The sequence below is a fragment of the Moschus berezovskii genome, chromosome 20 (assembly GCF_049115385.1).
Source record: "Moschus berezovskii isolate FMDL1 chromosome 20, NW_MosBer_1.0, whole genome shotgun sequence".
In the NCBI taxonomy this organism is placed as follows: Eukaryota; Metazoa; Chordata; class Mammalia; order Artiodactyla; family Moschidae; genus Moschus; species Moschus berezovskii.
This window is the reverse complement of record NC_142479.1, coordinates 59748388-59760106: the sequence shown is the minus strand read 5'-3', so window position 1 is coordinate 59760106 and position 11719 is coordinate 59748388. Positions and strand designations below refer to the sequence as shown.

Below are 11719 nucleotides of genomic sequence, written 5' to 3'. Positions count from 1 at the left end.
AAAAGGCACAGAACTCCTAAAGTTACTCTCCAGAAATTAGGTTTGGGCGCCATTTCCCCTGGTGCCAGCTTCCAACTTATAAAACCTGGGGAAGGATTACAGAGAAAAGATTTGTGGCCACGCTCTAAATGGCGGAAAACTTGGAGCCGGGACGCCAGCGACGCAAGCGGAAGCGGAAGTACGTTCGCTGCCCACGTGTGCCTCTGCCGGGTGGAGAAAACGGTGCTGGCTGCCGGTGAGTGGTGTCGAGTAAGACTCTGAGTGTCTCCGCGACGGCGAGTGGGAAACGGAAAGCGGAATCTAGTGCTCTGGGAAGAGACGTTCCAACTTCTGCTTTCTCTCCCGATTGAGTGGTGCCTTCGCGTTACACCATGGGTAAAAAGGGCAAAGTCGGGAAGAGCCGGCGGGACAAGTTCTATCACTTGGCGAAGGAGACCGGTGAGTCAGGGTTCGTCTGTCAGAGCAGGCGAGCCACCGGCCTCTGTCGGTTCGCCCCGCTTTGCGAATATTGAGTTTCTCTTCCGCAGAAGGGGTAGTGGGTCGGGAGGCCGCAGAAATCCCGTTGGGACAGCGCTTCGCGGACCTTGTTACAGTATTTTGTCGCCGCCTCCAGGTTACCGGTCCCGCTCTGCTTTCAAGCTGATCCAGCTGAATCGCCGCTTTCAGTTTTTGCAAAAAGCCCGAGCATTGCTGGACCTGTGCGCTGCACCAGGTGGATGGTGGGTAACACCTGGCACCTGACGCTCCTTTCTGGGTTCCAGCCTTGGATGACTGAGAATTGCTTGGAGGGGCGGGACGGATACAGTAATCAGTTCAGTTCAGTTCAGTCGCTCAGTCGTGTCCGACTCTCCGCGACCCCATGAATCACAGCACGCCAGGCCTCCCTGTCCATCACCAACTCCCGGAGTACACTCAAACTCATGTCCACAGAGTCGGTGATGCCATCCAGCCATCTCATTCTCTGTCGTCCCCTTCTCCTCCCGCCCCCAACCTTTCCCAGCATCAGAGTCTTTTCCAGTGAGTCAACTCGTCTCATGAGGTGGCCAAAGTATTGGAGTTTCAGCCTTAGCATCAGTCCCTCCAATGAACATCCAGGATTGATCTCCTTTAGAATGGACTGGTTGGATCTCCTTGCAGTATAAGGGACTCTCAAGAGTCTTCTCCAACACCACAGTTCAAAAGTATCGATTCTTCGGCGATCAGCTTTCTTCACAGTCCAACTCTCACATCCATACATGACCACGGGAAAAACCATTGCCTTGACTAGACGGACCTTGGTCGGCAAAGTGATGTCTCTGCTTTTTAATATACTATCAAGGTTGGTCATAACTTTCCTTCCAAGGAGCAAGCGTCTTTTAATTTCATGGCTGCAATCAGCATCTGCAGTGATTTTGGAGCCCAAGAAAACAAAGTCTGACACTGTTTCCACTGTTTTTCCATCTATTTCCCATGAAGTGATGGGACCAGATGCCATGATCTTTGTTTTCTGAATGTTGAGCTTCAAGCCAACCCTTTCACTCTCCTCTTTCACTTTCATCAAGAGGCTTTTGAGTTCCTCTTCACTTTCTGCCATAAGGGTAGTGTCATCTGCATATCTGAGGTTATTGATATTTCTCCCAGCAATCTTGATTCCAGCTTGTGCTTCTTCCAGCCCAGCATTCCTCATGATGTGCTCTGCATATAAGTTAAATAAGCAAGGTGACAATATACAACCTTGACGTACACCTTTTCCTATTTGGAACCAGTCTGTTGTTCCATGACCGGTTCTAACTGTTGCTTCCTGACCTGCATACAGGTTTCTCAAGAGGCAGGTCAGGTGGTCTGGGATTCCCATCTCTTTCAGAATGTTCCACAGTTTATTGTGATCCACGCAGTCAAAGGCTTTGGCATAGTCAATGAAGCAGAAATAGATGTTTTTCTGAAACTCTCTTGCTTTCTCCATGATCCAGCGGATGTTGGCAATTTGATCTCTGGTGCCTCTGCCTTTTCTAAAACCTGCTTGAACATCTGGGAGTTCACGGTTTACATACTGCTGAAGCCTGGCTTGGAGAATTTTGAGCATGACTTTACTAGCGTGTGAGATGAGTGCAATTGTGCGGTAGTTTGAGCATTCTTTGGCATTGCCTTTCTTTGGGATTGGAATGAAGACTGACCTCTTCCAGTCCTGTGGCCACTGCTGAGTTTTCCAAATCTGCTGGCATATTGAGTGCAGCACTTTCACAGCATCATCTTTCAAGACTTGAAATAGCTCAACTGGAATTCCATCACCTCCACTAGCTTTGTTCGTAGTGATGCTTTCTAAGGCCCACTTGACTTCACATTCCAAGATGTCTGGCTCTAGGTCAGTGATCACATTATCGTGACTATCTTGGTCGTGAAGATACAGTAATACCAGCCTCCAATTTCTGTACTCCCCAGAACTGTAAGCTTCAGGAGGGAAGATTTAGAACGTGTCCATATGTTTGGCTGGTACCGACCAGGGTTCTTCAGTTCCATTCAGTTGCTCAGTCGTCTCCGACTGACTCTTTGCGACCCCACGGACTTCTGCACACCTGACCTCCCTGTCCATCACCAACTCCTGGAGCTTGCTCAGACTCAAGTCCATCGAGTTGGTGATGCCATCCAACTGTCTCATCTTCTGTCATCCCCTTCTCCTGCCTTCAATTTTCCCCAGACCAGGGTTCTTTGCCTTCCCCAATCAATAGAAATTGATTAGGGACCAGACAGGAAATTCAGGCAAAGCTTTATTGGGGCCCCTGCTGCAGCAGGAGGGCATGAGAACAAGTAACACGTTCCCTTGCTTGCTAGCTCCCGGAGGGGGTGTGAGCTGATTCTTTATATGGGGTGAGGGTTGCTGTATGTCTAAGAGCCCAGCCTTAGGAGTGGCTTAGGTGGTTTGTTCACCCCTTTGGTGATGGTGAGCGTCGGGGACGAGTGCAGGACCCTGCTTTTGCTCCTAGCACTTCATAAGTGGCAGTGGATTTGTTTTTTGGTCTTTTGTATCTTGTCCAAAATCTACCCTAGCTGGGCATGCATACAGTTATTTTTAGTCACTTGTGGTTGGTTTGTATTTTATTACTTGAAGAGTTGTTTGTTCAACTGCAAACACTGCAGCAAAGGGTCCCAGGTCCCAGAGACTCCCAACACTAGAGGTGGGAGATCAGATAGAAAGGGAGGGGGAAGGGTGGTCGAGGGTACTTTAATCTTTACTTCTCTTTTATAGGCTGCAAGTGGCCGCCAAGTTTATGCCTGTATCCAGTCTTATTGTGGGTGAGTAACCAGTGGCTCTCTTAGGTGTTCCAGTGGGGTGGGAGAGTGAGACTCTGTGGTTCTGCATTTCCTTCCCCCCTGCTTGAGGCAGCCTTTTGGAATCCTCTGCCCTCTTTTCTTCCAGGAGTGGATCTGGTCCCAATCAAGCCTCTTCCCAATGTGGTGACACTCCAGGAGGACATCACAACAGAACGCTGTAGGCAGGTAATAGGATCCTTCTTTTTCCCATCCTTTTTATAAGTAGACCTCTGCATCCATCCCTCTTTCCTCTATGATCCCCTGAAGGCATGTTTTTCCTGTTTACCATGCCCTAAGCAGTGCCCACGGAGAAGGCAATGGCACCCCACTCCAGTACTCTTACCTGGGAAATCCCATGGACGGAGGAGCCTGGTAGGCTACAGTCCATGGGGTCGCTAAGAGTCGGACACGACTGAGCGACTTCACTTTCACTTTTCACTTTCATGCGTTGGAGAAGGAAATGGCAGCCCACTCCAGTGTTCTTGCCTGGAGAATCCCAGGGACAGAGGAGCCTGGTGGGCTGCCGTCTCTGGGGTCACACAGAGTTGGACACGACTGATGTGACTTAGCAGCAGCAGCAGCAAGCAGTGCCCACACATTATCTCTATGATAAGACCCAACAGACAGTGTGTCCATCCAGCCTTTGTTTATTGAGGAAAGAGGTCTCTGGAGTTGGAGGAGGTGCAGAGATTTCCATGAAATCCTTTCTAGCAGGTTCTCTAGTAGACTAAGTTCCATGAGGACAGATAGGTTTGCTTATCATTGTATTTCCTGACCAAGGCACAGAATTGGCCTTTGGCGGGCACTCAACAGATGATTGGGTGGACAGATGGCTGAACCAGTGATTCTGTTCACAGCCATGACTATTTCAGTTGCGGTAATCTCTTTCTTCTCTGTAGGCCCTGAGAAAGGAGCTGAAAACCTGGAAGGTTGATGTTGTGCTCAATGACGGGGCCCCCAATGTCGGGGCTAGCTGGGCCCATGATGCTTACTCACAAGGTGCCGGGGTCAGAGGATGTGGAGATAAGGGTGAAGGCGGGCCTGCTCTCTCAGGCTGCAGAGGTCCTCAGCTTGCCATCTCTCTCCCACAGCCCATTTGACGCTGATGGCTCTGCGTTTGGCTTGTGACTTTCTGGGCCGTGGTGGCTGCTTCATCACAAAGGTTTTCCGTTCTCGTGACTATCAGCCCTTACTGTGGATCTTCCAGCAGCTCTTCCGCCGTGTCCAGGCCACCAAGCCCCAAGCCTCTCGTCATGAATCTGCGGAGATCTTTGTAGTCTGCCAGGGTGGGCGTAACTTCATTTGTTCTCTTGATTCAGTCTCCTACCTACCAAAGCACACTTGCTTATGAATCCTATTATCTTAGGTTTCCTGGCTCCTGACAAGGTTGACAGTAAATTCTTTGATCCCAAGTTTGCCTTTAAGGAAGTCGAAGTCCAGGCCAAGACTGTTACAGAATTGGTGACTAAGAAGAAACCAAAGGTGTGTAAAGGGAGTGGGCCCACTCTCAGGTCCTGGAACTTGGGGGAGGCTGGTCTCGATGGGTCCTACAGACAGCCCGGAAGGGATTGACTCCTCACCCTTCGTTATTTCCCTTCTTAAGGCTGAAGGCTACGCTGAGGGCGACTTCACTCTCTATCGCCGAACCTCCGTCACTGACTTCCTCCGAGCCGCCAACCCTGTTGACTTCCTCTCCAAAGCCAGTGAAGTGAGTCCCCAGACTCGAGGGCTATGGGGGAGCCCCGGAAACAGGGCCTGAGCATCTCCCTGCTCCTCTCCCTGGGCAAACAGATCTCACTAGACGACGAAGAGCTGGCACAGCATCCAGCCACCACTGAGGACATTCGGGTGTGCTGTCAGGACATCAAAGTGCTGGGGCGCAAGGAGCTCAGGTTTGCGCTGGGGGTGGGCGGAAGTTCTGGGAGCCCCGAGGGCAGCAGGGAGGCCTGGGAGGGACATGATGCTGGATCTTGGGGAACAGGATGCTGCTGTGCTGGAGGTCTGGGGTCGGGGCCTGAGTCCTCGGACTTACGTGGCTCACACATGAGGTTTGGGGTATAGACCTTAAACCAGGAGGAGGTTGGAATGGCAACAGTAGGGTCAGGAATTGTATTTCTGGGGCAGGTCCCTACTGAACTGGAGAACGAAGCTTCGGCGATATGTGGCCAAGAAGCTGAAAGAACAAGCAAAGGCACTGGACATCAGGTGAGGAGGGAGTTAAGCCAGGGCAGTTGTTGTGCGGGTGTTGGCAGGAGGCGTCCCTGGAGATAATCAGCTCCTGGGACACTTGTGTCAGCCTCAGCTCAGGGGAGGAAGAGGAAGGAGAGGAGGAGGAGTCCGCAGCCGGGACTGGGCCGCAGCCGTCTCAGGAGGAGGAGGAGGAGGAGGAGGAGGAGGAGCAGCTGAACCGGACCCTGGCGGAGATGAAGGCCCAGGAGGTGGCAGAATTAAAGAGGTGAGAGGAGCTGGGGGACCACCACGGCCGAGTCCCTCGGTGGGTGAAGATGTGGGAGAATGTGAAGGCCTGGCTAGGGAAGCTTCAGAGCTGGGCAGCTGTAACTCCTCAGCCCGGCCCCTCAGGAAGAAGAAGAAGCTGCTGCGCGAGCAGAGGAAGCAGCGGGAGCGCGTGGAGCTGAAGATGGATCTTCCTGGGGTTTCCATCACCGACGAGGGGGAGACTGGCATGTTCTCCCTGCGTACCATCCGGGGTCACCAGGTGAGGCGGGGTGGGGCCCATGCAGGAGATGGGAGCACCTGTGGGTGTTCGGAGGTGGGGACCCTGGAGGCTTTGGTTCGGTTCGCTGACTGATCGTGGCTTGTGGTTGCTGTCCTCGCCCAGAAATGACTTGGTGAGGGGAGGCTGGGAAAAAACAAGAGCCTTGTATTTCAAAGACCAGGAGGAGACGTACACCTAAAATAATGTAGAGTAGGAAGCTTTGTGAGTGTGATGTAGATTTACTTATTCTTGTGGAATTAGAGTATCAGAACCACAAGGCTCTTGTTGCCAGATTAGGTGATAGGTGATGCAGCCAGGGTTCCTGGGTTACCAGCGGATATGTTGCGGGGTCTGCCTTGGGGAGGCGGGGCACAGTGTTGTTCAGTTCATTGAGACCAACTCAGCACCTGGCTGCACTAGGCTGTTGGACGGTGCTTTCTGCTGAATGCTAGAGAGTCTGCTTTTCCTGCTAAAAGCAGCATCACAAATAAAAATGAGCTGCTGTGGCTCTTGCGTGGAAAGGTAACAGCCGGGTCGCATCGTACCGGAGCCAGAGAGCACAGTGGTCCTGGAGCAGACCACTTTTGCTTGCTTTGCCTGCCTCCACATCTGTAAAAGATGTTAACGGAAACCACCTACTAGGGTGTTAGGAAGGAATAAACAAAGATGGTTAGGTGTGACTCCTGGTGTGTAATTCAGGAATTAGTAGCTGTCTTTGCCATGAGAACAGATTTTGGAGTTGACACGTGGTTTATAAGTGAAACAACCTGTTACATGTATGTTGCTGGGCCCCTTTATTCAACGGAAACAACAGTTGTAGATATTCTCTAGTGATAAGGTGCCTTCTGAGTAATTTGAAAACCTGTGATTTTAAAACATTTTAAAGTTTGACACCAGTTAGGCCATGGGGTGCTTTTCCATAAACCTGTTCCTTCCACTAATTGAAGAAGAGAACGCTGAGTGACATGGCCTAGGATGGTGTGTTTTAAACAGTTAACCCCATCCCCTCCCTGTCTATAAAAGGATGTAATGTACTTGCCACAGTGTTTTTTCTAATGTTGCTGAGCATAAACTAAGATGGTGAACAGGGAGGAGTACAGCAGTATGTTCCTTGTCAAGTGCCCTTGACCTCTGTTTCTATCGCTCCTCAGTTGTTAGAGGAGGTAACACAGGGGGACATGAGTGCTGCAGACACGTTTTTGTCCGACCTGCCAAGAGATGACATCTATATATCGGATGGTGAGGATGATGACGATGCATCTCTGGATAGTGACCTGGATCCAGAGGAGCTGGCGGGAGTCAAAGAACCTCAGAGTCTAAAGGACCAAAAGTGGTAAGGAGTGTGTGTGTGTGTGTGTGTGTGTGTGTGTGTGTGTCGAGGCAGGGGGTGGGGTGTGGTGTTGTCTGTAGGGCACCCTCAGCTCAAGTCCCCAGTGGGAGTGGGGGGCAGCAAGCCCTTCAGGGCACTGACCCATCGACTTCCTTGGGGCTACAGTGTACGATTTGCTGAAGTGGAAGATGATAAAGAGGAGGAAGAGAATCCACTGTTGGTACCATTGGAGGAAAAGACGGTGTTGCAGGAAGAACAGGCCAGCCTTTGGTTCTCCAAGGTAAGCAGAGGCTAGAGGCCGAGACAGACCAGGGCTGGCATTCCCTGGGAGAGAGAGGGGTGCCTGATGACTCCCCCATCGCAGGACGGCTTCAGCGGGATTGAGGACGATGCCGATGAGGCCCTGGAGATCAGTCAGGCCCAGCTGTTGTTTGAGAGCCGTTGCAAGGGGCAGCAGCCGCCGTCACCGCCTTCCAATGAGGAGACCGAAAGCAAGCCTCCCCCGTGCCAGGGTGAGGCCCCTAAGGGAGCGGGGGCTCCTAAGGGGTCAGAGGTCGCCCCTGGGCCTGAAGAGGAAGAGAGCAGTGGCAGCTCCGACAGCAGCAGCGAGGAGGAGGAGAGGTGAGTGGTGGCGGCTGACAGGAGGGCTCGAGGAGAAGCGGTGGTTCTGACCCATCCTCTGTGAGCTGGAGATGGAGAACTAAATACACGTGGTTCTGGTTAAGTGATCTGCAGTACAGTCCGAGGGGCAAGGTTTCTGGAAGTTCCCCAGGCAGTTTTAACAGAACTAGGGTTGGGTCTGGGTGGCGTGGGTTACGGTGGGACGTGGGTGCACATCCTTCCCCTCTTGCACAGCTGGAAATCACAGCGTGGGAAGAAGCGAGGCCGTGGGCCGGAGTCGGAGGACGACGGGTTTGAGGTGGTGCCTATCGAGGACCCAGGTGAGAGCGCTGCACTGAGTGGGAGGGAAGGCCACCTGGAGGTGTGGGTGTTGGGGGCTGAGCTGGGACCTTCTGCTTCCCTCCCTAGTGAGACACCGGATCCTGGACCCTGAAGGCCTGGCTCTAGGAGCAGTTATTGCCTCTTCCAAGAAAGCCAAGAGAGACCTCATAGATGACTCCTTCAGCCGGTGAGCGGCCAGGAAGTCATGAAAATCAACCTGGGTAGGGGGTGGGAGGGATGGTTTCTGTGAAAGCCTGATCTGGTGTTCTCTCCACCTAGGTACACGTTCAATGAGGACGAGGGGGAGCTTCCAGACTGGTTTGTGCAGGAGGAAAAGCAGCACAGGATACGACAGTTACCTGTTGATAAGAAGGAAGTGGAATACTACCGGAAACGCTGGCGGGAAATCAATGCACGGCCCATCAAGAAAGTGGCCGAGGCCAAGGCCAGAAAGAAACGGAGGGTGAGCATGGGGCTGCCTGAGATGCTGGGTGGGCTGGGCAGGGGTAGGAGAAGAGGTTGGCCTGACTGTGAGATCCCCCGACAGATGCTCAAGAAGCTGGAGCAGACTAAGAAGAAGGCAGAAGCTGTGGTTAACACGGTGGATATCTCAGAACGGGAGAAAGTGGCACAGCTTCGAAGGTGAGGGGCTGGGGGTCACCCACAAAGGTACACGGAATCAGGGAGCAGCAGGAAGCCTGTAACCTGTGTCTTCTGCTTACAGTCTCTACAAGAAAGCCGGGCTTGGAAAGGAGAAACGCCAGGTCACCTATGTTGTAGCCAAAAAAGGTGTGGGCCGCAAAGTGCGCCGGCCAGCTGGGGTCAGAGGTCACTTCAAGGTGGTGGATTCGAGGATGAAGAAGGACCAAAGAGCACAGCAGAGGAAGGAGCAGAAGAAAAAGCACAAGAGGAAGTGAGCGGGGCCACCAGGGCCTCTGAGGGACTGTGTGAGGATGAGGAGGGATTCCCTGCCCCTTCCGGCCTCCTTGGTGCAAGCCTGCCCTTGCCCGCCTGTCTTTGAACAGCAGGTTCCAGCTCCCTGCATTCTCGTGGTCCTGGGCAGTGAGGCAGCATCATACTGACTGAAGAAAGGGCTCCCATCAGAGCCCCGCGAAAAATGCCCCGCTGGCACCATCAGAGCCCACAGCCTTCTGTGCAGGACGGGGGGCACTGGGCAAGAAGTCTCACCACTTTTAAATCATAAGGGAAGTTCCATACCACAGTGGCAGTCACTGCAGTCTGTGCCTGGGCAAGTGGTTCTCTCAAGTCTTCCCCCGTTATCATCTGAATAAAACCAGGACGACAGATGTCTTTTCTGACAGTTCAGTTCCTGGGAACTTTATATCAGATCAAAACACCTGGGTGTTTGCACCCTGTGCACTGTTTTAAATCAGATTTGTATGTTCCAGCTCATAGTGAGGTAGAAATGACAAGCAATCCACAGGTCCCAGTAGTAAAACATTTACTAGAGCAAGCAGAAAGGAATGCACATCTTAAAGAAACCTTCACAAAGTCACAAAATTTGAAGTATGTATATTTCTTTTCCTTTTATAAACAAGATAGAACAAAAATCATCAAAATCATTTCAGCAAAAGATTTTTCTACCGTTGTGGCAAGTTAAAAAAAATACAATGAAATAGAAGACACTTTAAAAGCTGTTGTTGGGTTTTTGTTTTTCATTTTAAATTTAGCAATAGATTAGGCCCAGAGCAGTCCTGTTTCCAGGATCGTCTTTACCCCTCAGCTGCAGGGATTCTGGGTCTGGCAGGCTGCTGCTTCCTGTCTCAGGGCTGGACACTAACCTGGCTGGGAAACCTGAGCATCAACTCTCACATAGAATCAGGCCCCTCCCCTCCCCCAACCTCCCCTGCAGAGGTTTGGAAGCGCTTCAGTGCACATCCTCAACACCTCCCAGGACTGATCTGCAGAATCAATCCCGCCTCAAATGAGGACTGCCTGGCCACAGAAAAATTTGTTGATGTTTTTAAGGTGACATTTTAGTAAAAAATATGCACTACATACAATATAAACCTAGAGTGAGTTTTGTGCCCTATAAGGCCCCTTCTCCCAAGGTATATCAGCTGACCCTCGTGACACTCACCCAGAGCCAAAAGAAGCTGCTGACTGGCTGCTTATAAGACAAAAGCAGCTTCCCAAGAAAATACCTGAAACGTTCCCTAGGTGAATGGGTCACGTCTCCAAACTCCAGCTGTCCACTAAGGGCCCAGGGTCCTTATACCTTGGGCCCCAACCCAGCCCTGAGACACCTAGTTACCAAATCTAGAAATAAAATTAAAGACAATTGATTTCACGCTTCAGCACATACCCTCTAACTGTCCCATCGACTTTTCTTGCGCTTGGGTGGCTCGGGGACAGCAAAACCATCAGGCGTCTTATCTGTCTTGCTGTCCATCTTGTCCACCTTGGGGCTGTCCACCTTGGGGTCCATCTTGCTTTCACGATTACAACTTTCCTTCCTGCTTTCACCATTCCGACCGTCATTGGCACCCCGGCTCTCCCCGTGTCGGCCTCCACCCCCTCCATGCCTGTTCTCTCCGTGAGGATGACCATCAGCATGACGGCGGCTGTCAGCATGACGGCTGCTGCTCTCTGGGTAGCGGTACCCATCTCCATGGCGACTCCCATCTCCATGGCGACCTCCATCTCCGTGACGTGGGCTATCGCCGTGCCGATTGCCACTCTCTCCATGACTGTGACGACTTCCACCCCGGTTCTCAGTATATCGCTCTCTCTTCCCATTGCCGCCCCCAGTCCCTTCTCGGCTGGTACTCCCTGAAGCTGTGTTGTTGACCCCCGGAGCTCCAGCAGAAGGGTAGGTCACCGGGGCGCTGCTGAGGTTCCCAGTACTGCCAAAGCCTGGGATACCCTTCGTGGCGCTGGCAATGGGGCTGTCAGGACTGCTGTGGCCCTGCTGGGCTGAATTAGATGGAACTGAATTCAAGCTCCCTGCACTAGTCCATCCACTCGCCCCAGCCGCAGAGCTTCCGGCCTTCTGGTTGCTTAAACTGGCAGCAACAAAGTGACTCTTGTACTGTGACTGAGAGAGAGACAACAGCAGCGGGTGAGACAGCAGTTTTAAGAAACCTAGCGGCCCAGCGAGCTAAGTGGGGGCACAGAAGGATGCGAGGCGGCTCAGGGCACAAGAGACACAGAACCACACTCGTCTAAGCGAAAAAACGGCAATCACTCTCAACCAGATTATAAGAGCCTTGGCACCTTGAGGTTTGTTAGAGCAGGGAGGGCACACTGATACTGTCGTAGGTCAAGGGCCCTGAGCGTGCCTGAAGGAGATGACTAGCAACAGGGGTTTGTCCAGTCTCTACACCTTCAGCTCTAGGTAAGCTGCAGTTAAGCCGATATTCAGAACTGAAAATGGGGAAGGCCCTCTGGAAATCCAGCATCTAGTCTACAAGGCCAGCGAC

General features: G+C 52.1%; 2 protein-coding genes across 4 annotated transcripts in view; one reads left to right on the top strand and one right to left on the bottom strand.

The window, feature by feature from the left end:
• The first annotated feature begins 51 nt into the window (after positions 1 to 51).
• On the top strand, positions 52 to 10594 carry FTSJ3 (FtsJ RNA 2'-O-methyltransferase 3). Its single transcript, XM_055408197.2, has 20 exons — positions 52 to 438; positions 614 to 719; positions 3224 to 3270; positions 3395 to 3474; positions 4188 to 4287; positions 4380 to 4574; positions 4655 to 4770; positions 4892 to 4996; positions 5080 to 5180; positions 5413 to 5493; positions 5585 to 5743; positions 5869 to 6004; positions 7156 to 7337; positions 7500 to 7614; positions 7699 to 7955; positions 8190 to 8275; positions 8364 to 8463; positions 8556 to 8739; positions 8824 to 8918; positions 9001 to 10594. Exons 1-20 carry the CDS (start codon positions 372 to 374, stop codon positions 9191 to 9193), a joined length of 2505 nt encoding a protein of 834 aa, XP_055264172.2. The 5' UTR covers positions 52 to 371; the 3' UTR covers positions 9194 to 10594.
• DDX42 (DEAD-box helicase 42) overlaps positions 9793 to 11719 on the bottom strand; it is a 36491-nt gene continuing 34564 nt past the window's right edge. For all 3 annotated transcript variants that reach the window (XM_055408194.2, XM_055408195.2, XM_088829219.1), the window contains one exon: positions 9793 to 11334. In XM_055408194.2, coding sequence (XP_055264169.1) covers positions 10606 to 11334 — 729 coding nt within the window. In that variant the 3' untranslated portion in view covers positions 9793 to 10605. The remainder of the gene's footprint in view (positions 11335 to 11719) is intronic.

Excerpts from the sequence above, each read along its gene's own strand:
- FTSJ3 (XM_055408197.2), top strand. The coding sequence starts at position 372 with ATGGGTAAAAAGGGCAAAGTCGGGAAGAGCCGGCGGGACAAGTTCTAT. Across the intron at positions 3,475-4,187 it reads CAACAGAACGCTGTAGGCAG|GCCCTGAGAAAGGAGCTGAA; the intron begins GTAATAGGATCC and ends TCTTCTCTGTAG. Across the intron at positions 5,744-5,868 it reads GAGGTGGCAGAATTAAAGAG|GAAGAAGAAGAAGCTGCTGC; the intron begins GTGAGAGGAGCT and ends CCGGCCCCTCAG.